The 24,385-nt window shown below is 39.1% G+C and overlaps 1 protein-coding gene across 1 annotated transcript; it reads left to right on the top strand.

The window, feature by feature from the left end:
- Positions 1 to 207: 207 nt before the first annotated feature.
- LOC139756753 (metalloreductase STEAP4-like) lies at positions 208 to 23,834 on the top strand. The gene is made up of 11 exons (XM_071676504.1): positions 208 to 337; positions 2,554 to 2,650; positions 3,256 to 3,368; positions 10,782 to 10,958; positions 11,757 to 11,874; positions 12,390 to 12,595; positions 16,755 to 16,882; positions 17,988 to 18,115; positions 19,503 to 19,671; positions 20,775 to 20,989; positions 21,274 to 23,834. Exons 1-11 carry the CDS (start codon positions 306 to 308, stop codon positions 21,412 to 21,414), a joined length of 1,524 nt encoding a protein of 507 aa, XP_071532605.1. The 5' UTR covers positions 208 to 305; the 3' UTR covers positions 21,415 to 23,834.
- Positions 23,835 to 24,385: the final 551 nt, after the last annotated feature.

Here is a 24,385-nt window from a genome sequence, read left to right as displayed (position 1 = left end):
AGCACAAAAGTCTCAAGTTTATGGAATAACTCTTAGCATATATATATATATATATATATATATATATATATATATATATATATATATATATATATATATATATTCTCGTGCTAAACACTTTAGATATTACAACATGGAGAAACCCATTCACTCTCCCTGGGAATTCCGTGCAATAGTGCAATATAAATAATAATTGGCAACTGCTTTGGTGGTGCCCAGCTTGTGGTCCACTGATTCTGTAGGATGTCAGTGCATGGCTGACGTTGGTGTGTGGTACTCAAAATCTCCCCAACAAGCTGACGTGAATGGCTGATTCAACCGCTACGGAATCCTTATGGTCAGTTCCCCTTCTTTTCGTAGTTGCAATGACATATTGTCTTTGATATTTGGATTAACTATTTGTTTCTAGAGCATGTATTCTTTAAGAGTGATGTTTGTGTACTCTGCGACGCGGATGTGGTGCTATCATGAATGGTGCCCATCGTGTTATCTCCATAGTGGAAAAACGGAGGAAGTGGACTGCGGTTTGATAGCAGAGGTTGATATCAGACGGATAATGCTGTGTCAACTGATTTTGTTTTGACTAAGGAGGGCCTAGTGAGATTTATTTGTGTGACAAGCGTTAATGGGGACTTCTAATTAAAAGTCCCTGATGTACTGCCAGTTCCTCGGAACTGTATTTTATCGTTTTCTTCTGTTTTTGGCTCACTAATGGCAACATATTAGTAGTTCACGTGTATTTTTATCATTAGTTTGTAGTACTTGTGCAGATAACGGAGGTTCATGATATATTCTGGTGATGTACTTATCCGAATCATCTCATATCCTTACCCAACTTAAAATCTGGTTCCTTGATTTTTCATTAAGTACCATTGTTATTTCGGAATTGCAATACTCCGGGCGTGTTTATATATATATATATATATATATATATATATATATATATATATATATATATATATATACATATATATGTATATATATATATATATGTATATATATATATATATATATATATATATATATATATATATATATATATATATATATATATAATGCGGTGATCCTTAATGTTGAGATGATTACGGCGGATTTATATTTCTTCAGTATATGGATGTTTAATGTCCTCCCATGATATCCTTATTTCTTGCCATTGTCAACGTAGGATGAAGATCCTATCATTGCTAACAGCTGGTTGTCTGTAGGAACTCATGGAAAAGATTAATGTTGGATGAGATTTTTATCTGAAAAGAAATGATAATATCCTTGATACGAATATTAATTGACATTTTGTAAGGATTTACCCATGATCATCACACAGTACATGGGTTTACATGCGTAGTGTGAGTAAATGTGGTCTGAGAATTAGTCTTTTACTCTTGAAGGTGTGAACGATTTCTTTAGATGGTGGTTAGAACTTATGGCAGTAATGGCAGGCAGTTGACAAACTTGAACTACCCTAATAACCAGCCAACCAACCATCATGCAATAGCAGTGTTCTTTGATTTAGAGCGTATAATGCCACTGTACCTGGTATCGTAATGCAGTTCTATAAAATGAGCATTCGAAAGCAACCTACTGAAGTGTATTTAGTTTCTGAAAGACAGAAAACAAAAAGGTGAGCGTTGGTACACAGCAAGCATGTTACAAGCAGGAAGCAGGTCAACGTGCCATCTGCCTCATTGTTGATATGCAAGTTGTAAACACTTTTTTCCCTTGGGGATTTTTGTGGTTGAATCGCCTTAACTTGTACATCATCAATTGTACATGATTACTTGTACGTCACTTGTGCATCATTACTTTGTACGTCATTACTTTTACATCACTTGTACATCATTACTTGTGCATCACTTATACATCATTGATTGTACATCCAGAATGATGTCAGCATTATTCATTGGGTTAATAACTTTTGTTTTTGTGTAAAAAAGAACAGCTGTAGTATTATAGTTTACCAAATCATCTAGATCAGGAATCCCTCATGTGATATTGAAAGGCATTCTAACTCCATATGAAAGGAAAGCAAAGTTTTGTCATTTAGTTTCAGAAGACTGACACAGGGCCACCTCATTTAAAAGCCGTAAAAGTGAAGGGAAAACCATACTGAGATTATATGGTTAATTACATATATCGAAACTGGACCATTGTTAGTAGGTATGTTCGTCAGCCACTGATGGTGGCTGTCACAAGATGTGGAGGAACATTCAGACCCTTTGAATTTGAAAGTCAGAATGGAGATTCTGGTGGGCTTTTTAAAGAATTTATGCAGGCATAAACATACTCCTTCTAACCTTACAAATAAATGTTCCCGCTGCTGAGAAGACTGAAGTATCTTTTGATATATAAAACATACCTGTGGCGTAAATGTTTTGAAATTGATTCATCAAGCAGTAGGTTTTGCATGCTTCCCACTCCCGAAAAAAAAGAATAAAATTGCTGTAATAACAAACTGTTCTCATTAACTGGCACTTGTCTGTGTTTGTCACGGGAGCATCTTCCAAGAAATGGAAAGTGTTAACAGATTAACGTGTACTTCCTACCTCCACCTGACAGCATGGATGACATGTTCGATATGGACGATGTACATCCCATCATTGTTCAAGACAGCGCCAGCGATGAGGACATCAAAGCTGTCACGAGTCCCGACAAGGTATGTTCTCGCTTGCACGTCTCTGTACTGTACTGGACTGTGCTGTACTAAAGAACAAATCCTATGGGTACTGCAAACGGTCTACTGGCTCATACGAGGCGGCTCCTGCTTTCAAGCACTAGGAAGCATTATTCTAATCTTGGCACTGAATTTTGAGTTTCATAATATTGCTTTCCCGATGCAACAGACAGATGTAAAAGTCCTTCAGAAGTCAACATCAAAGCAAAAACAGTACATGAGCAGAGTAATGATCATGATCATTGTGTACATGAGCAGAGTAATGATCATGATTCATATGTATATGAGCAGAGTAATGATCATGATTAATATGTGTATGAGCAGAGTAATGATCATGATAGATATGTACATGAGCAGAGTATTGATCATGATTGATATGTACATTCCTAGATACTGAACAACTTTTTGAAGTTCATGATTGCTGGATGGCCTGTGTGTGTGTTCTTGTGTGTCTGTGTATGGAATAGAGAGGTTGTTGTCTTACTGTTAACTGCTTGTATTCTGTTTGAAATTTAAATCTGTTGCGTTTCTTTCGAGTCTGCCTTCTGTTGACGAGCACACTGTGTGTGTGTGTGTGGGTGTTGCAGGTGGTGGCTGTGCTGGGGTCTGGGGACTACGGGCGGGCCATCTCTCGTAGGCTCGTCAGCTCCGGCTACACCGTCTTCATCGGCTCCAGGGACCCCAACCGCAGCAAGATTAAGTGAGTACCCCGCACACTCAGTGTTATGATGGAGATTCCACCATACACCCAGTGTTAGGATGGAGATTACCTCCCATACACTCAATGTTATGATGGAGATTCCCCCCATCCACCCAGTGTTATGATGGAGATTCCCCCCATCCACCCAGTGTTATGATGGAGATACCTCCCATCCACCCAGTGTTATGATGGAGATTCCCCCAGCCACCCAGTGTTATGATGGAGATACCCCCCATCCACCCAGTGTTATGATGGAGATACTCCCCATCCACTCAGTGTTATGATGGAGATACCCCCCATCCACCCAGTGTTATGATGGTCGTAAGGTGGGAATAACATCTTATGAGCGGGAAAGCGAGGGAAAGGTAGTATGACAGTTGCTGTAATTTTTTTTTTTTTTTTTTTTGGTTAAAGAGGAGAAATACTTCCCATTTAGTAGATGAAGAGGACAGACAGGTTGTTATACTTGTTATGGAGTTGTTCTCTGTCCTTCTCAAGCTAAGCTGGCTTTCCCATGTACAGCCAACATTGACGGGCCCTCGGCCTACCCTGTAACCCTCATCAAGCAACTGGGTCACCAGTAAGTAACCAGTGGAGCTGACCATCTCAGGTCAGCTTCCCTGGTCATCATCCCGTCCGCACATTCCCTGGATAATAAGAGGTGGATTCAGAGGCCGCTGTTTTAGTGAGGCGAGTTGCGAAGGCAAGCTTGGTGGGTGGGTGGGTGTTGGCGGACAAAGAAAGTTGGGGATTCGGGTGTATTTATGTGTGTACACCTCCTGCCGTCATGCAATACATTGTTCCCATTATTTTGGTGAAGTTGTCATGTTGGTTGTTTCTTCATGACTGCCACTTGGCACATGATGATCGTGCATGATCCCTAGTTTTATTACGATGCTTTGCCATGTTAGGAAGCACGGCCTTTCCACAAAGCGAAGCACAAGGACCCCAAGAATCTCTTGAGCATATTTGAAGTCAGGTGTACATTGCCTTTTTGAAGGTATGATATTATTCTATAGAATATCATTCATTCATTTTAACTTGATACCTTCTTTTTTTCATCTTTTTCGTTTACAATTTGCGCTTTTCAGTATGATGGAATCGCAAGGAAGTTCCTACACCACTTCAGAGACAACTCTTTTTCTGTTTACTCCTACAACATTTGTGGTCTCAGATTTAACCTTCTATCTGTTAAACATAATCTATCTACCTTTGTTGAACAGCGTGTCTACGTCCTCTGTTGAACACCATCTGTTTACCTCCTCTGTTGAACATTATCTGTCTACCTCCTCTGTTGAACACCATCTGTGTACCTCCTCTTGAACACCATCGGTGTGCCTCCTCTTGAACACCATCTGTGTACCTCTTGAACGCCATCTGCCTACCCCCTCTATTGAACACCATCTTGAACGTGGGAGTTCAGGCAGATAACATACAAGAAGCCTGAAAAGTGTGATAGTGAATTCAAGTGATGGTGTCCCACGGGTGCAGTACTCCCTTCCCGTACCGCACGAACAAGTAAATTACACAACCCTGATGTAAAAGCCTCAGTGTCTGGCGTGTTATTCCCCGTATCTTCCTCCTCATCACACACATTGTGGCATTATTGATATATAATCCTTCAAAGCTTTGCAACGAACCGGAACAATTATATGATGGTATAAGAAGCACTTCCTTGAGATTTTAAACCACTGATAATAGCGGGTTTCAATGATGAAGACAGACTGGTGGGAATTTGGAATCTCATGGTGATAGGAAGTCATGGAGACGCGAAATTTTCAAGAGGGTATACAGGAGTATTTCCAGCACCGACATGACACGGGAGTACACTAGGATGAGAGGAACTGATACACTATCATTGCTTGATCTTATCTCCTCTCACGCTCGCGTGGGTATTGAGAGGGCATTTACGTACCATACGCCTGCTGGATGAAGTGTTCATTGTTATGGAAATGTTTGAACATGTGGTAACAGAGGTCATTAGAAAGAGCAGAGGTGCCACACAAGAGAGGAAAGAGGTGATATGATCGTGGAAGCAACCACACACACACACACACACACACACACACACACACACACACACAAAAGCCACCACCATTTCTATGGCTATCGTGGATGTAAGAAATGGTATTCAGTAGCCGGGAACACAGGGCGCTCTGGTGAGGGGTTCTTCGAAATTTACAGTAAGGGAATAGAGGCATGGGTACCTCAAACCTCTAGTACAGAGGGAATGGTAAGAAAGAAAGAAAGGAAGGAATGGTTTAATGTCATTAAGCAGCGGGGCTTTGTGATGTGCACTTGTCATCTAGAGACGGCACGCAAGCCAGCTACCATTGGCAAAGTATGAGGGTGCACGGGACGAGCATAGCAGGATGAGAAAAGAGGAACAAAGGAACTTTTAGAAGAATATTATAGACAAGACAGATAAACATCCTAAAGTATTCCACAAATTTACCAAAGGATCATTTGTCAGAGGATGATGTCAGGATGTGTGAGGAACTGAAGAGCAAGTTTTAAAGTGTTTTCACAGTGGAAGACACCAGAGCTCCAACACCAGAGGTCGAATGGGGAGGAGGTCTTGGAAATTGTTGAGATATCCAGAAAAGATATGAACTGAATGTTAAAAGGACTTAACCTATACAAGGCTCGTAGTCCTGATGATATATTATAATATGGGCTGAGGAGTTGTGCAGTTACGCTTGATAGAACGCTTGATTTACAGCCTAAGATGTCACTGGAGAGAGGTATAGTGTCAAGGGGAATGGAAAAGGGCAAACCTCTTAATTACTTGTAAGAAAGAAGACCGGGAACAATTGGTTAACTACACACTGGTGCCTCTAACGAGTGTGGTGTGTAAGGTTCTGGAAAAAGATTTTTAGAAAGCAAGTGGATAACGACTTTCTGCGGAGGAGGAATTTCCTAAGTGAGGGACAGCATGGTTGTAGACAGAGGAGGTCAAGATTAACGAACTTCTTAAAGTTTTACGAGAGAGCGGAGGACTCGGTTCTGGACGAAAGGGAAGACAGGATGGGCTGTCATTATCTGGACTACCAGGAGGCATTTGACACTTTTACCACTTAGGAAACTGATTATTAAGCTGAACCACCACGCAGAAGTGAGGGGGAAAGTCCGATGTATACAAGATTATCTCATTGGGAGGGAACAGAGGACGCATGTCAAAGCAATCTTTACAGAATGGGTTAAGGTCACAAGCAGAATGCCTCTGGGTTCAGTTTTGGGACCATTACTCTTCTTGATCTTCATTGAAGGCTTTCCTGAAGGTATAGACTCCTGCCTGAATATGTTTGCCGATGATGCAAAAGTAATGAGGGAAGTGAGAAAGGAAGAGGATTGCAACAGCTTACAAGGGGACCGAAACAGGCTCCAAAGTCGGTCTGAAACTGGTTAAGGAAATTCAACGCAAGCAAGTGAATGTAATAAGGATGGGACAAAGCAAAAGACGGCCTCGGTATGATTATTGCCTGGCAGGAATTAAGCTTCAAGCTTCTATATGTGAGAGGGACCTGAGAGTAGAAATCGTCCCGAACCTGTCGCCAGGATCCTATAAGTAGGAGAATAGTTAAGGAGACAAACTGTTTGCTGGCAAATATCAGAATAGCTGTCAAGTAAAGTGTATGGCTAAAGAAATATTCAGAAAGCTGTTCATATCTTAAGACCAAAACTATACTATGCTTCTCAGAAGTCGTAAAGAAGGATTTTAAATTTACCCCTCCCTACGAAGGAAGAGAGAAGAGTGAGGCGTGACCTGATCCCGACCTTTATGTTTTGAAAAATTATTTACGAAGTGGACAGTACTTTGAGAGATGTAGCGAACCAGAGGACATATGAAATTAAGTAAAGGAACTTCTAAGTAAGGATGTAATGAAATACTTTTATCGTATAAGAGTGCTGGATGATGAGAGCTGATTCACTGAGGACATGGTTAACGCTAACAAATTCAAGAGATATGAGTGTGCAGGAGACAGGGCCCCACGAGTGTAAAATTCCTTCCCTGTTCATTACAGATACGTCATTGCGAGCGTAAAGTCCTCTCCCCGTTACGCAGAAATAGCAGTCGTCACATTGCAGTGTTGAAGCGCACTCTACTTCAAGATTGGGTATTACCCACACACCCACACCCAAGGCTATGCCGTCAGCAAACACATGGTGGTATTCCCCCTCAAGCGCTATTGACCTTCGCTGTATGTTTATTTACATTCTTGACATCAAGCCGTAGTTCCCAGCAATTATAAACAATAATAGTAATGAAAATGATAGTATTAACAATGATGATGTACATTATTTTTCCCCGTCTGACTCATCTGTTAAAGTAGTAGGCTCTGCTTTTATTAAGGCCAAGCCAGAGAACAGTGTTGTGTTCAGTGGGCTGGAGCGTGCGTGTCAGCACAAGATGGAGACAAATATATAACATGTATATCCATACGTGTTTTATTTCTTTAGTTATAATGGTGTGTTGATTTCTCAAAGCACGTTGATGCATAGATGAGTCTTTTAAAGGCACACTGATGCACTCCGATGGCGTCTTTAAGGTACAAATGATGCATTGATGACTTATTAAAGGCACATTGATGCATAGTTCATCTCCTAAATTAAGTTAGGTTCACATGTAACTGACGTCGTAATGCACGGCAGTAACTTTTTTTTTTTTTTAACACGTCTTCCCCACTACTGATTCTCAGAAGGACATGTGCCTTGCTTTCGCACATCCCATCCTAAATTCTTTTAGATTATTGTTATATTTTTCATTTGCCTCGCAGGTTTTTCAAAGATTATGAAGAATTTTCCAATGTTATCTGCTTGTTTAGTGATAATCCATTGCCTTCATTGAAATATCCCATATTCGCTAATACTTTATACAACTTTATCGTAATATCATAATGTACTTTTAGATTCTAGTTCTACTATTTCTGTTATATGTCCAGTATCTAGGTATAAGATTTGGATATACTTGCATTTTTTTTGTCTGTGTTCATTGTAGTTGTGGTGACTTTTCTCATCTTGAACATCTTGATACCTATTCGCTCATATCCATCCTATGGTGGCTCCACATCAACAGCCATCCTCTGCAGTTGTTCAATCCGTTGTGTAATGTGATCTAGGCAAGAAGGAAGAGAAAAAAAACGAGTTTCAACTCATACACACATTCGTCAGTTCTTCGACGAGTCTCAACTCATACTCACATTCTCCAGTTCGTGGACGAGTCTCAACTCATACACACATTCGTCCGTTCGTGGACGAGTCTCAGCTCATACATTCGTCAGTCCGTGGACGAGTCTGAACTCATACACACATTCGTCAGTTCTTCGACGAGTCTGAACTCATACACACATTCGTCAGTTCGTGGACGAGTCTCAACTCATACACACATTCGTCAGTTCTTCGACGAGTCTCAACTCATACACACTTTCGTCAGTTCGTGGACGAGCCTCAACTCATACACACTTTCGTCCGTTCGTGGACGAGTCTCAACTCATACACACATTCGTCAGTTTCCTCTCTGAGGAACGAGAGAATCCCACCATGTACAGCCGCGTGTAGACCACAGGTCGCCAACAGACAATGTGGATGTTCCTCCCAGAACCCCCCTACTGCATGAGGACAGATATATATATATATATATATATATATATATATATATATATATATATATATATATATATATATATATATATATATATATATATATATATATATATATTCCACAACTTTTTCTAGTCTTGAACATAAGTTTGTTATGCTGTCTTGTTAAGATTCATTCTTTGATTATTTCACGAGTTTTAGAAAATGTCCAGCTGTTTATCATCATTAGTTTTGCCTACGTAGAATGGTACGACCCCAGAGATCGCCCAGTCACTCGTTTAGAGTTTGTACGGGTTTGTTGTACATCCAACCCAGCCTTGTACTCTGTGCAGTTTTTTTTTTTTTCTCTGTGTATCCAGGAAACTGAATAGCATTAGACCTATATCTCTATATAGTGTGGATTTTATCTGGTATGCAAATCATAGAATTTTAGGTTTAACTTAGAATATAACCTCGCTGATAACGATAAGAATTCCTGTTTTTTTTATGGAGCTTAAGTCAGATGTTTTTGATAAGTCCAGATAATGTCTACTAATTCTTAGTTTTTTTGCTTTTATTTTGACGGCGGCTGACTCAGTCTGTTATTGAAGAGGACCGGTTGGATGTGGCCACTGATGAAGAAGGGTTAAAGCCACGTTTTTCTTTCGTGTTATATTTTCGTTCACGTTCAACTCCGTAACATGCCGTATTCTGATGTATATTCTGAAGTAAAGCGAAAATGATAAATACAGTCAACAACCTTTAAAGCATATAGTGTCAGATAGTGGTACAAAGTAAAGCTAAACATGGCAGCGAGAGTGGAGGTAAAAGTTTTCCTACTGTACAACCGGGTCAGGTGACGCTGTGGGAGGGTGAGTTGGCAGCAGGATTCAGCCTCACCCTCCACCTGACTGAAGCCTTGTCTGTCTCGTTCACCACCTGACTGAAGCCTTGTCTGTCTCGTTCACCACCTGACTGAAGTCTTGTCTGTCTCGTTCACCACCTGACTGAAGCCTTGTCTGTCTCGTTCACCACCTGACTGAAGCCTTGTCTGTCTCGTTCACCACCTGACTGAAGCCTTGTCTGTCTCGTTCACCACCTGACTGAAGCCTTGTCTGTCTCGTTCACCACCTGACTGAAGCCTTGTCTGTCTCGTTCACCACCTGACTGAAGCCTTGTCTGTCTCGTTCACCACCTGACTGAAGCCTTGCCTGTCTCGTTCACCATCACATGCGGGAACGTTGTTGTCCTTTCTGCGTTGATAATTTCAAGTGTTGGTTTAGAACAATAAAAGTATGATCATTGCAATAGCATTGGTAATTTAAGATGGCCTGAGTATCCTTGTGTTGTGTGAGGTCAGAATCGAGGTTGATTTTCTTATTTAAGTAATTTATTTCCATCAACTGTTATTGAAATGCCAAAACTGCAGGTGTACCAAAGATTGTGCTCAGCCACAATATATTTCCTCCTGTATGGAAAGAAAACATATACCTATGCCCTGCAGGCATCTGTGTGTGAGACCACACAGATGCCAAGATGAAAAATAACGTCGTGATTGAGAGCAATAATGATATGATTACTGCTATAACATGTAATTTTAGCATGTCCTGAGGATCCACAATCGAGTTGGAAATCGAGGTTAGTTTTGTTATGAGTAATATATTTCCATCCGCTGTTACTGAAATGTGTAAACTGCATGTGTACAAAAAAAATTGGTCTTCAGCCAAGTTACTTGTTCACTGCTTTCTTCCTTCATGGAAAAAAAAAAAAAGCTCACTCATATCTGTGATAATCATCCTTCAAAATGTTGAACATTTCATGTGGATCCCGTAGGAACCTGGTGAGACAGACGGGAGCATGGCTGACCGGGCAGGAGGAAGCTCTGAGAAAAGCCAACATTGTGATTATCGCGGTTGGCCGTGAACATTATGAATACTTGCCCATGCCCTACCTGCAGGACAAGATCCTAATCGACGTGTCCAACAACCCCGAGAGACGCAGGGGACCCCAGTGAGTAAAACCTTATTATTTCTTGTTCCTTAATGCAAGTTGCTGTAAGCAGGAGCATAGAACATAGAAACTTACTTGGGAATGGTGTACTGGACATGAACACGAGCAGAGGAAAATAATCGGTAAGACAGACCAGCAAACAGAGATTTTGATGGACGTTATGATTAACCCATGGTTTCTTAATATTTACTGTGTGCTGCCGACTGTTCAATACATCAACTGTTTGATCACTTTTGTACGATCCTTCAGTACAACGGCATGTCCCTCCACTGCAACGTTACAACCCATTGGTATAATAACCTGACCTTTGACCTGGGTTAGGTCAGCCCAAAGGCCAAGTAGTCAAGGATCGTAACACCACTGTGCTCAATGATCATATAGTCTGATTCATACAGTGGGTTAGATTAATTAGAGAATGGATGGAATTCTGGTAAGATATGGGCAATAGAATGTATGCTGTTGCATGTATGAGGAAGTGGGTTTGAGCTGAACTGAAAATGGAGTGATATGTAGGGGAGTACAGTGTATGGGAGGAGGTAGTATGCACAAGTACTACATTGCAGTAGTAATATATTGCATTAAATACTTGTTAAATTGTCCTTTTTTTTTATGTTGGATCGATATTCTCGTTTACCTTCGAAAAATACCCTTTTCAGTGTAGGCATTTAACCATTCCAGCCAAGTTGAACTTAGTATTAAATGGATTGTCAGCACGTGAAATATACATTGCAGTATTTATTACTCATTGATGTACGCCGGAGGGGAGCATCATATTAGCCTGGGTTGATTCTTTTGCAGTTACCGTAGCAACGCCGAGTATCTGCAGAGCCTAGTCAAAGATGCTAAGGTTGTCAAGGGTTTTAATGTGCTCTCTGCCTATGCTCTGGAGAATGGTGGACTCCAGGGCAGTAAAGAGGTGAGTCATTTCTGATTTGTTTGAATGTTCCCTTCTGTGTTTTCGTTTTAGACAAGGGAAAGGAGTATCTTGATAGATATTCCAGATTGTACACAGGTTACTGGATTGCATTTGTGTGAGTGAAGAGGTAGGGAAGAGACTGAAAGAACTGCAAGTTGCACAGGTTTCCTTATTCAGAATTTTTTCACATTTAACAATTGAACATCCTGCTTATTGATAACATGGATGGACGAAGGGTTAACAGGTGCAGTTTATGTCACAGGCTGTACAGGTGATAAGTACAGGTACATGTTTTAAATGATGTATGCAATTATGGGGTTTCTAGTACTGTAAAATTATGTATTGTTCTAGATTACACAGTTTGTACTATTGGGTTGTGTACTTGATACAGAAACGTACATTTGGTGTTCAGTATGATACAGTACTATTTTGATATATGGTAGTGTTTCAAAGAATCTGATTTCAGTATATCGTACTTTAATGAAGACAGCTCTTTAACATAATTTTTTTTACAGGTATTCCTGGCTGGTAACCACGCAGATGCCAAGATAAAGGTATCTGAAATGGTGCGAATGATGGGATTCCACCCTGTGGATTGGGGGTGCTTACAGGCTTCACGTGACATTGAAGATGTTCCTCTTCGGTTTATGCCGTCCTGGAAGCGACCCGTGGCTGTCGTTTTTGGAGTCTTTCTTGTCTCTTGGATTTATTTACTAATTAAGTAAGCCACAGTTATTATGTCTATAATGATCTACAACATATTACGATAAAGTGAACTGTCTATAAGATTTCATATATATATATATATATATATATATATATATATATATATATATATATATATATATATATATTATTTTTTTTTTATTATACTTTGTCGCTGTCTCCCGCGTTTGCGAGGTAGCGCAAGGAAACAGACGAAAGAAAGAAATGGCCCAACCCACCCCCATACACATGTATATACATACGTCCACACACGCAAATATACATACCTACACAGCTTTCCATGGTTTACCCCAGACGCTTCACATGCCCTGATTCAATCCACTGACAGCACGTCAACCCCGGTATACCACATCGATCCAATTCACTCTATTCCTTGCCCTCCTTTCACCCTCCTTTATGTTCAGGCCCCAATCACACAAAATCTTTTTCACTCCATCTTTCCACCTCCAGTTTGGTCTCCCACTTCTCCTCGTTCCCTCCACCTCCGACACATATATCCTCTTGGTCAATCTTTCCTCATTCTCTCCATGTGCCCAAACCATTTCAAAATACCCTCTTCTGCTCTCTCAACCACGCTCTTTTTATTTCCACACATCTCTCTTACCCTTACGTTACTTACTCGATCAAACCAATATATATATATATTTCTTTTCTTTTCTTTTAAACTATCCGCCATTTCCCGCATTAGCGAGGTAGCGTTAAGAACAGAGGACTGGGCCTTTGTGGAATATCCTCATCTGGCCCCCCTCTGTTCCTTCTTTTAGAAAAAAAAAAAAAACGAGAGGGGAGGATTTCCAGCCTCCCGCTCCCTTCCCTTTTAGTCGCCTTTTACGACACGCAGGGAATACGTGGGAAGTATTCTTCATCCCCTATCCCCAGGGATAATATATATATATATATATATATATATATATATATATATATATATATATATATATATATATATATGTATATATATATATATATATCCCTGGGGATAGGGGATGAAGAATACTTCCCACGTATTCCCTGCGTGTCGTAGAAGGCGACTAAAAGGGAAGGGAGCGGGAGGCTGGAAATCCTCCCCTCTCGTTTTTTTTTATTTTTTTCCAAAAGAAGGAACAGAGAGGGGGCCAGGTGAGGATATTCCACAAAGGCCCAGTCCTCTGTTCTTAGCGCTACCTCGCTAATGCGGGAAATGGCGAATAGTATGAAAAAAAAAAAAAAAAAAAAAAAAATATATATATATATATATATATATATATATATATATATATATATATGAAAAAAAAAAAAAAAAAAAAAAAATATATATATATATATATATATATATATATATATATATATATATATATATATATATATATATATATATATGAAGTGTTTTAGGTATCTGGGAGTGGATCTGGCAGCGAATGGAACCATGGAAGCGGAAGTGGATCATAGGGTGGGGAGGGGGCGAAAATCCTGGGAGCCTTGAAGAATGTTTGGAAGTCGAGAACATTATCTCGGAAAGCAAAAATGGGTATGTTTGAAGGAATAGTGGTTCCAACAATGTTGTATGGTTGCGAGACATGGGCTACGGATAGAGTTGTGTGCAGGAGGGTGGATGTGCTGGAAATGAGATGTTTGAGGACAATATGTGGTGTGAGGTGGTTTGATCGAGTAAGTAATGTAAGGGTTTAGAGAGATGTGTAGAAATAAAAAGAGCGTGGTTGAAAGAGCAGAAGAGGGTGTTTTGAAATGGTTTGGGCACATGGAGAGAATGAGTGAGGAAAGATTGACCAAGAGGATATATGTGTCGGAGGTGGAGGGAACGAGAACAAGTGGGAGACCAAATTGGAGGTGGAAAGATGGAGTGAAAAAGATTTTGAGTGATCGGGGCCTGAACATGCAGGAGGGTGAAAGGCGGGCAAGGAATAGAGTGAATTGGATCGATGTGGTATACCGGGGTCGACGTGCTGTCAATGGATTGAATCGGCATGTGAAGCGTCTGGGGTAAACCATGGAAAGTTCTGTGGGGCCTGGATGTGGAAAGCGAGCTGTGGTTTCGGGCATTTTTACATGACGGCTAGAGACTATATATTCTTAATACCTTCCACAGAGCATTTCTATCAACTCTATCATATGCCTTCTCCAGATCCATAAATGCTACATACAAATCCATTTGCTTTTCTAAGTATTTCTCACATACATTCTTCAAAGCAAACACCTGATCCACACATCCTCTACCACTTCTGAAACCACACTGCTCTTACCCAATCTGATGCTCTGTACATGTCTTCACCCTCTCAATCAATACCCTCCCATATAATTTACCAGGAATACTCAACAAACTTATACCTCTGTAATTTGAACGCTCACTCTTATCCCCTTTGCCTTTGTACAATGGCACTATGCAAGCATTCCGCCAATCCTCAGGCATCTCACCATGAGTCATACATACATTAAATAACCTTACCAACCAGTCAATAATACAGTCACCCATTTTTTTAATAAATTCCACTGCAATACCATCCAAACCTGCTGCCTTGCCGGCTTTCATCTTCCGCAAAGATTTTACTACCTCTTCTCTGTTTACCAAATCATTTTCCCTAACCCTCTCACTTTGCACACCACCTCGACCAAAACACCCTATATCTGCCACTCTATCATCAAACACATTTAAGAAACCTTCAAAATTCTCTCTCCATCTCCTTCTCACATCACCACTACTTGTTATCACCTCCCCATTAGCCCCCTTCATTGAAGTTCCCATTTGCTCCCTTGTCTTAGGCACTTTATTTACCTCCTTCCAGAACATCTTTTTGTTTTCCCTAAAATTTAATGATACTCTCTCACCCCAACTCTCATTTGCCTTCTTTTTCACCTCTTGCACCTTTCTCTTGACCTCCTGTCTCTTTCTTTTATACATCTCCCACTCAATTTCATTTTTTCCCTGCAAAAATCGTCCAAATGCCTCTCTCTTCTCTTTCACTAATGATCTTACTTCTTCATCCCACCACTCACTACCCTTTCTAATCAACCCACCTCCCACGTTTCTCATGCCACAAGCATCTTTTGCACAATCCATCACTGATTCCCTAAATACATCCCATTCCTCCCCCACTCCCCTTACTTCCATTGTTCTCACCTTTTTCCATTCTGTACTCAGTCTCTCCTGGTACTTCCTCACACAAGTCTCCTTCCCAAGCTCACTTACTCTCACCACCCTCTTCACCCCAACATTCACTCTTCTTTTCTGAAAACACATACAAATCTTCACCTTCGCCTCCACAATATAATGATCAGACATCCCTCCAGTTGCACCTCTCAGCACATTAACATCCAAAAGTCTCTCTTTCGTGCGCCTGTCAATTAACACGTAGTCCAATAACGCTCTCTGGCCATCTCTCCTACTTACATACGTATACTTATGTATATCTCGCTTTTTAAACCAGGTATTCCCAATCACCAGTCCTTTTTCAGCACATAAATCTACAAGCTCTTGACCATTTCCATTTACAACACTGAACACCCCATGTATACCAATTATTCCCTCAACTGCCACATTACTCACCTTTGCATTCAAATCACCCATCACTATAACCCGGTCTCGTGCATCAAAACCACTAACACATTCATTCAGCTGCTCCCAAAACACTTGCCTCTCATGATCTTTCTTCTCATGCCCAGGTGCATATGCACCAATAATCACCCATCTCTCTCCATCAACTTTCAGTTTTACCCACATCAATCGAGAATTTACTTTCTCACGTTCTATCACACACTCCCACAACTCCTGTTTCAGGAGTACTGCTACTCCTTCCCTTGCTCTTGTCCTCTTACTAACCCCTGACTTTACTCCCAAGACATTCCCAAACCACTCCTCCCCTTTACCCTTGAGCTTCGTTTCACTCAGAGCCAAAACATCCAGGTTCCTTTCCTCAAACATACTACCTATCTCTCCTTTTTTCACATCTTGGTTACATCCACACACATTTAGACACCCCAATGTGAGTCTACGAGGAGGATGAGCACTCCCCGCGTGACTCCGTCTGTTTCCCATTTTTAGAAAGTTAAATATACAAGGAGGGGATGATTTCTAGCACCCCGCTTCCGTCCTCTCTATATCTAGTTACATAATAAACTTTTATATGTAGTTGTAAAGTCATCAGCTTAAATACATTATCCAGGAATATAGTATGCCGCAACATAGCTTCAGGCCAGTGGCATGAACGATGGAAGCGACTTGGGATGAGCAATTTCAACTTTGCCGCTGCTATCAGTGCAATTTGGATCCTTTCCTTCTGCTACTTACCAGGTATTTGTCATCTGCACATTTATGATAAATGTATCAATGCTGTACAGCATGATTTAGGGTATCCCAGAGGCCTTTGGAAACTTGCAGCAAATTTAAAGTGTTATTACTAAAAACTTCATTGATGGATGAATTAATTCATACATTGGAAAATATTCATGAATCTGATCCTCTAGACTAAGAATAATCAGTGTTTTACAGGTTGACCCATATGTTCCTTTAACCCCATGTTAACTTATTAATTTGGGTCACTTGTGGAAAGTTTATGTGATCATGTATGATATGAATGATGAAAGCCTCCTCAAAACAGAGGAGCATTTAGTAATGAATATTTGGTTTTATGAACATAATCATTTTAGTAAAATTCTGATTGTTTAATGGTGTTAGTCCAGATAAGTTGCTTAGGTTTTTACAGGTCTGCTTATGTTCATGCTCCCAAATGTCTATAATGAAACACATATAATGTTAAGAGGATCTGGTCACTGGCAATTTGCATCTTTTTTTTTTAGGTATTTAGATATATTTGATAAATATATTTAGATGTGGTATACTGGGTTGGCTGCTGTCATTGGACTGAACTGGGCATGTGAAATGTCTGGGGTAAATCATGAAAAGGTCTGTGGGGCCTGGATGTGGATAGGGAGCTGTGGTTTTGGTGCATTACACATGACAGCTAGAGACTGAGTGTGAACAAATGTGGCCTTTTTCTTGTCTGTTTTCCTGGTGCTACCTTGCTGAAGCTGGGGGTAGCGATGCAGTTTCCTGTGGAGCAGGGAAGCGCCAGGAATGGTGAAGGCAAGCAAGTATGAATATGTACATGTGTATATACATGTATATGTCTTTTTATGTGTATGCATATGTGTATATGTTTATATGTATATGTTTGAGCATGTGCGTGTATGGGCATTTATATAAATATGTGTGCATATGAGTGGATGGACCATTCTTTGTCTGTTTCTTAGTGCCACCTTACTGACGTGGGAAACAGATATTAAGTATGGTAAAAGAATAATATTTAGATATGTTAACCTGGGATACAGAGAGTAATGGGACATCAGTACATTCAAGAAAAAATAGGAAAAGAGTAAAAATGCTTGTGATGGTTTAGGTGTGATAGCAGCCTACATCCAGCTGTGGCGAGGCACGAAGTACAGCAGGTTCCCCAAGTGGCTGGATGATTGGCTCAAAATGAGAAAGCAGCTTGGTCTTCTGATGCTGGGCCTTGCAGGCATACATGTTAGTACTCAGTTATTTTTTCATTTCAAAGTTTTATGCATAATGGACAAAGTTATTCTTTTATACTCTGAATATAGTTCCCATACTTTAAATACTTCTGTACTGGAAGTGTAACACCTTATATGCTGTCATTATCAAGAGTACTTAGACTATCTGATGTCTTAATTTTAGTACTCAGCTTATGAAGTTTCTAATTTTTTCCTTTCATTTAACTGTAAAGAAAACATATGTTGTAAGTGATGAGTTAGTGATTGTAGAGATAAATAAAAAGATTAGAAAAGTTTATAATATGTGGAATTCAATTTGAATAATATGATATAAGGTTAGAGTGAAAGAGGTCTTGCCAGATATCCAATTTCACAAGGAGTATAGTAGCTTCAAGAATCACCTTGTAAAGTGGACTTGCCTAATCAGTCATTAGGAAATCACGTCTAAAGGGTTGTAGGGGATGAACCATATCTTAGGTAGCGTTACAGCTGCCATACAGTATATGAACTATAAATGCTTTGGAGTATATCCGTAATACTGTATGTTTGCTCTCAGGTAGGGTATGCATTGCCAGTTTGGTTTCCCTGATGACAAACACCTAACTGCTTGAGAAAATGCTGTAGTATGCAAGGAGATTAAGAAAGACATGATAACCATTTTTGAATTTCTCAGAGGTCGTTGATACAGTATGGTGATGAAGACCAGTTTTTTGAAGCTGAAAAATGATGTGAAACAAGCAGAGCAGAAAGATGGGCAAAAGGCAACTATAAAGGGTACAAGAGAAAGTATTTCTTTAGGAGTGGAATAATGGGGGGATGAATCAAACTAAATGCAGTATTAAGTGTTGTTTAAAAACTGATAAGCTTCCATAGTAGAAATGAAATTGAAGGGATGGGACCCCCACAGTTATAAAGATGTACTTGCTGGCTGTGATAATCAAACATTTTAATGGTCCTATTCTCTGTTTTGCACACTAGGGTTATAAGAAGGTGACATATTTGATATTAGAATCAGCTTTTTAATGTCATCATGTGAATGGAGGGAGAGGGAGACCCAGTAGGTTGGAGTGACAAAGGCTTTGGGATGTTGGAATCTGAACATTCAAGAGGGCAAAAAGTGTTCATAGAATAGAGTGAACTGGACTGATTTGCTATATAGGGAATGATATACTGTGACTGGGCTGAACTAGGGCATAGAAAATGATAAAAAAAAACTTGGAATAGACTGTAGGACTGAACTGTAGATGGTAGGCTCTGGTTACATTGCATTATGCATGACAACTTGAAAGTAGATGTTTCCACATAAGGCTGTTGTTCATCTGTTCATGACATTACCTCAGGTGGGAGAAGCAGTTGTGTATTAAAAAATTATTGTATATTTCATTATTTTTTCTGTCTAGGTATGTATGTCTCTACCATATTTGACACCACAAATGGCACGAACAGTGTATGAGGCGCCCAAGAAAATACAAGCAGAGGTGATAATAGATGGTAATACTACCGCCACTGAAATCATAAAGATTTACAACTCTGACTTTAGTTGGCGAGGAGAGCTTTTCCTCACGATGGGTATGTACTGTTATGATTATTTGCTATCAGTAAATCTTAGTACAGTATTGCACTTTCTAAAAGATTTATGAACATACATTTTAAGAATATTTGGCAATCTCCTGCACTCATTGTATAGTGGATACTGGGACTGCCGTAGTGAAAGGTTTAAAAATCTAGTATGTACATGCTGAAGCTTCTTCATCTAATTTCCTCTAGAATGACACTTCCAACACAGATTTTTGTATCACTTTCATTTTATAGGTAGCAGAATAGTGCCTTTAGTTTGCTATGGTATTACTGTTGTGGTTGTATGGTTTCCATGCCTGGGTTACTTCTGTGGCCATATTCTCACTATAACCAGTTTATGATGAGGTGGGTTAGAAAATTTTATTCTCCAGCATATGTTTTGTATTTTGTTGTTGGATCGTTTCACACTTTGAAGATATTGATGGATATAACTCAAAATGCATGGCAATGATTCAGAGACCTCAATGTTTCTTTGAGTAGAAAAAAAAAGGAGGAGCATATCTCTTCATCAAGCTTCCTCCTTTTAACAGGTATTTGTAGCAGGATTGTTTATTTTTTATCATGGCTACAGTCACACATTCACTCTCCATACTTGTGGACACTTCCTTGTTCTCTCCATTTGCTCTGACTTTGGTTTATCCCAGTAATAATTATGCTTACCCCATTGAAATACACCTGTCTTTTCTTACACCCAGTCCATCCACTCAGCCATGCCATTTTACTGCAAACTCATTATACTCTTACTGTTTTACTTCAGTTTCTTATACTATATTATTCAACCATATATACAAAACCCATTTCAGCTACCATTAATGTTTATCACCAATGTATATCTTTATGGTGAAGAGATACAAGTTGCTTTCAAGATTCACCTCAGAGCTAATACAACAAACTCAGAGATGTGTCAGGAAGAGTGAAGAAGAAGCTTCGTTTGCTCACATCCATACTGTAGCTGTCATGTGCAATGTACCATAACCACAGTCTCCTATCCACTACCAGGCCTCACACAGATCTCACCATGATTTCACTATGTTTTTTCACTATTGGGCCAGCAGCTGTGTATGTATTTATTTATTTTTATTTTCTTTCTGCAGGAACCATAAGTACATGCCTCCTGGTTGTGTTAGGTATTTCGTCTTTGCCTTCTGTCACAGCTACTCTGTCCTGGCGAGAGTTTACTTTCCTTCAGAGTAAGCTTGGATGGGTAGCACTTATTACTGCTGCTTTTCATGTCATCTTCCTTGCCGGGAAGTATATCTTCTACTCTTGGAAATGCTACATATCACTCCCCCTGCCCTCTGGCTCACAGGTAAGTTATAAGCCGATATATAAGTGATTGAAAAGAACATTTGAAATATTATTTTAAAAGTAAAATAGTAGATATGATAGCAGAATAGGATTATGGGAATGATATACAGCGATAGGCAATTTTTGTGTTTGTCAACACTACAGCAGAAGCAAAATTTTATCTTAAATATTCAATAAATATTTGTTTCACATTTTGTTACTCGTATTTTCCATTTTTCTCCTTAAATTTAAATAAAACTTATATCTATAGCATTCCGTTTAAGTAATGGTAATATCATATTTCAGGTCTCATTATATGCTCCATTCATAGCTGTCATAATGAAGATACCACTGTTGCTGCCTCCTGTCAACAATTACCTACAGAAAATCCGAAGGGGATATGAACGTAACAGTCAGTATGAAGTGGGGACATCATTAGGGGCTTAGAGCAAATCATCACTTACATGTTCATCACTACTCTGTTTGTGTATTTAGTGTGCTGGCAACTATTATAATTCATGTTTCACTATTGTGCATAGAACTGTGGCCTATATTTTAACTTACTAATAACATGATGAAAATAGGGATACTTTCCCCTCTCAAGAAAAAATAACAGCAACATGGTTTTAAGTCTGATTGTTAAGTACTTAATATTCATGGATATGTATTTTCTTTCATTACATATTTTCTATATGAGTTTGACATTTTATAACAGTGTAACAGACTTTGATAATTACTGTGAGTTATTATGTATAGGAAATGGTTACTCGATTAACTTTATTCAGTAATGATTATTGCTTTTTCATGAACCTATTTGAATTTGAAAAAAAAGCATGTTCACTTGAAATTTTTTTATGATTTAAGTAAAATGTAAGTAAATTGTACAGAATCAGTCATTTTCATCAGTAAGGACATTCTTACACTATAAACATTGTGATTATGAAGTCGTGCATTGGCATCAGCTGTTAATGAATATGCCTTGGACTGGCATATGAATGGACATTTCTGCATTTACTGTATGCATTCTGGATTGGTATAACTATATCATTAAATATTTAATTTGTTTATAACAATATTTTAATGTGTATTCCTAGTTGGTTGGATTTGAACTTTACTGAGACAAAGTCAACACTGCTGAGAAGTAATTTTTAAAAAATTTAATTGTAGTTTCAATAATAATTAGCAATAAAAAGATTATGGATCCTTTTATTAGAGAATGTTTATCATTAGAAAAGTATACAAATATTGAATTCTTAGTTATATATAAATTATTTGTTAACCCTTACTCTACTTGTGATTGTCAGTTGATGCCCATTTCAGTGCTTTAATCTTCATTTGACAATATAATGGTTCCTGCCCTCATTGAATGCCCAGCTAATTTTTTTTTCATCTGTTATCATTTAGGTATAACCAGCACTCCTGTAATAGCTTGAATGAATGTAACTTGACTCATTCATCCATATATCACCATAAAAGAATTATTTTTTCCCAAGTGAAACACCAACTAAGGAAGTATGATATTTTAAGAATGTCAAACAGTTATTAGTATTTTCTCTTATACATATTCGCCATTTCCCGCACTAATGAGGTATTTCATATTTTTTTTTTTTTTTTTTTTTTTTTTTGCTGCTGTCTCCCGCGTTTGCGAGGTAGCGCAAGGAAACAGACGAAAGAAATGGCCCAACCCACCCCCATACACATGCCTTGATTCAATCCACTGACAGCACGTCAACCCCGGCATACCACATCGCTCCAATTCACTCTATTCTTTGCCCTCCTTTCACCCTCCTGCATGTTCAGGCCCCGATCACACAAAATCTTTTTCACTCCATCTTTCCACCTCCAATTTGGTCTCCCTCTTCTCCTCGTTCCCTCCACCTCCGACACATATATCCTCTTGGTCAATCTTTCCTCACTCATTCTCTCCATGTGACCAAACCATTTCAAAACACCCTCTTCTGCTCTCTCAACCATGCTCTTTTTATTTCCACACATCTCTCTCACCCTTACGTTACTTACTCGATCAAACCACCTCACACCACACATTGTCCTCAAACATCTCATTTCCAGCACATCCATCCTCCTGCGCACAACTCTATCCATAGTCCACGCCTCGCAACCATACAACATTGTTGGAACCACTATTCCTTCAAACATACCCATTTTTACTTTCCGAGATAATGTTCTCGACTTCCACACATTCTTCAAGGCTCCCAGAATTTTCGCCCCCTCCCCCACCCTATGATCCACTTCCGCTTCCATGGTTCCATCCGCTGCCAGATCCACTCCCAGATATCTAAAACACTTCACTTCCTCCAGTTTTTCTCCATTCAAACTCACCTCCCAATTGAATTGACCCTCAACCCTACTGTACCTGATAACCTTGCTCTTATTCACATTTACTCTTAACTTTCTTCTTTCACACACTTTACCAAACTCAGTCACCAGCTTCTGCAGTTTCTCACATGAATCAGCCACCAGCGCTGTATCATCAGCGAACAACAACTGACTCACTTCCCAAGCTCTCTCATCCCCAACAGACTTCATACTTGCCCCTCTTTCCAAAACTCTTGCATTCACCTCCCTAACAACCCCATCCATAAACAAATTAAACAACTATGGAGACATCACACACCCCTGCCGCAAACCTACATTCACTGAGAACCAATCACTTTCCTCTCTTCCTACACGTACACATGCCTTACATCCTCGATAAAAACTTTTCACTGCTTCTAACAACTTGCCTCCCACACCATATATTCTTAATAAAATGATTATAAGCATTATTGCTGATCTAATATAATGTATTGCTCAATTTTTATAAAACTTTTTGTAAAACATAAATAAAGAGTATGTGTGTGAACTAGAATTATTGTTCTTAATTTTTCCGAAGAAGGGACAGAAGGGGGCCAAGTGAGGATATTTCCACTAAGGCTTAGTCCTCTGTTCTTAACGCTACCTTGCTAATGCAGCAAATGGCAAATGTGTATGAAAAAAATATATATATATATATATATATATATATATATATATATATATATATATATATATATATATATATATATATATATATATATATATATATATATATATATATATATATATATATATAAATTATTTGTTAACCCTTACTCTACTTGTGATTGTCAGTTGATGCCCATTTCAGTGCTTTAATCTTCATTTGACAATATAATGGTTCCTGCCCTCATTGAATGCCCAGCTAATTTTTTTTTCATCTGTTATCATTTAGTATAACCAGCACTCCTGTAATAGCTTGAATGAATGTAACTTGACTCATTCATCCATATATCACCATGAAAAAGAGGGTAAATGAGTGTTGGGGTGAGAGAGTATCATTAAATTTAAGGGAGAATAAAAAGATGTTTTGGAAGGAGGTAAATAAAGTATGTAAGACAAG

This window comes from Panulirus ornatus, chromosome 23, assembly GCF_036320965.1.
Source record: "Panulirus ornatus isolate Po-2019 chromosome 23, ASM3632096v1, whole genome shotgun sequence".
Lineage (NCBI taxonomy): Eukaryota > Metazoa > Arthropoda > Malacostraca > Decapoda > Palinuridae > Panulirus > Panulirus ornatus.
This window is presented reverse-complemented; position numbering and strand designations above follow the sequence as displayed.

What these genes read in the sequence shown, in the direction of transcription:
- LOC139756753 (XM_071676504.1), top strand. Translation starts at nt 306, where the DNA reads ATGGCTGATTCAACCGCTACGGAATCCTTATG. An exon ending in TGGGCCTTGCAGGCATACAT is followed by an intron (nt 18,116 to 19,502) that starts GTTAGTACTCAG and finishes TTTTCTGTCTAG; the next exon opens with GTATGTATGTCTCTACCATA. An exon ending in CCCTGCCCTCTGGCTCACAG is followed by an intron (nt 20,990 to 21,273) that starts GTAAGTTATAAG and finishes ATCATATTTCAG; the next exon opens with GTCTCATTATATGCTCCATT.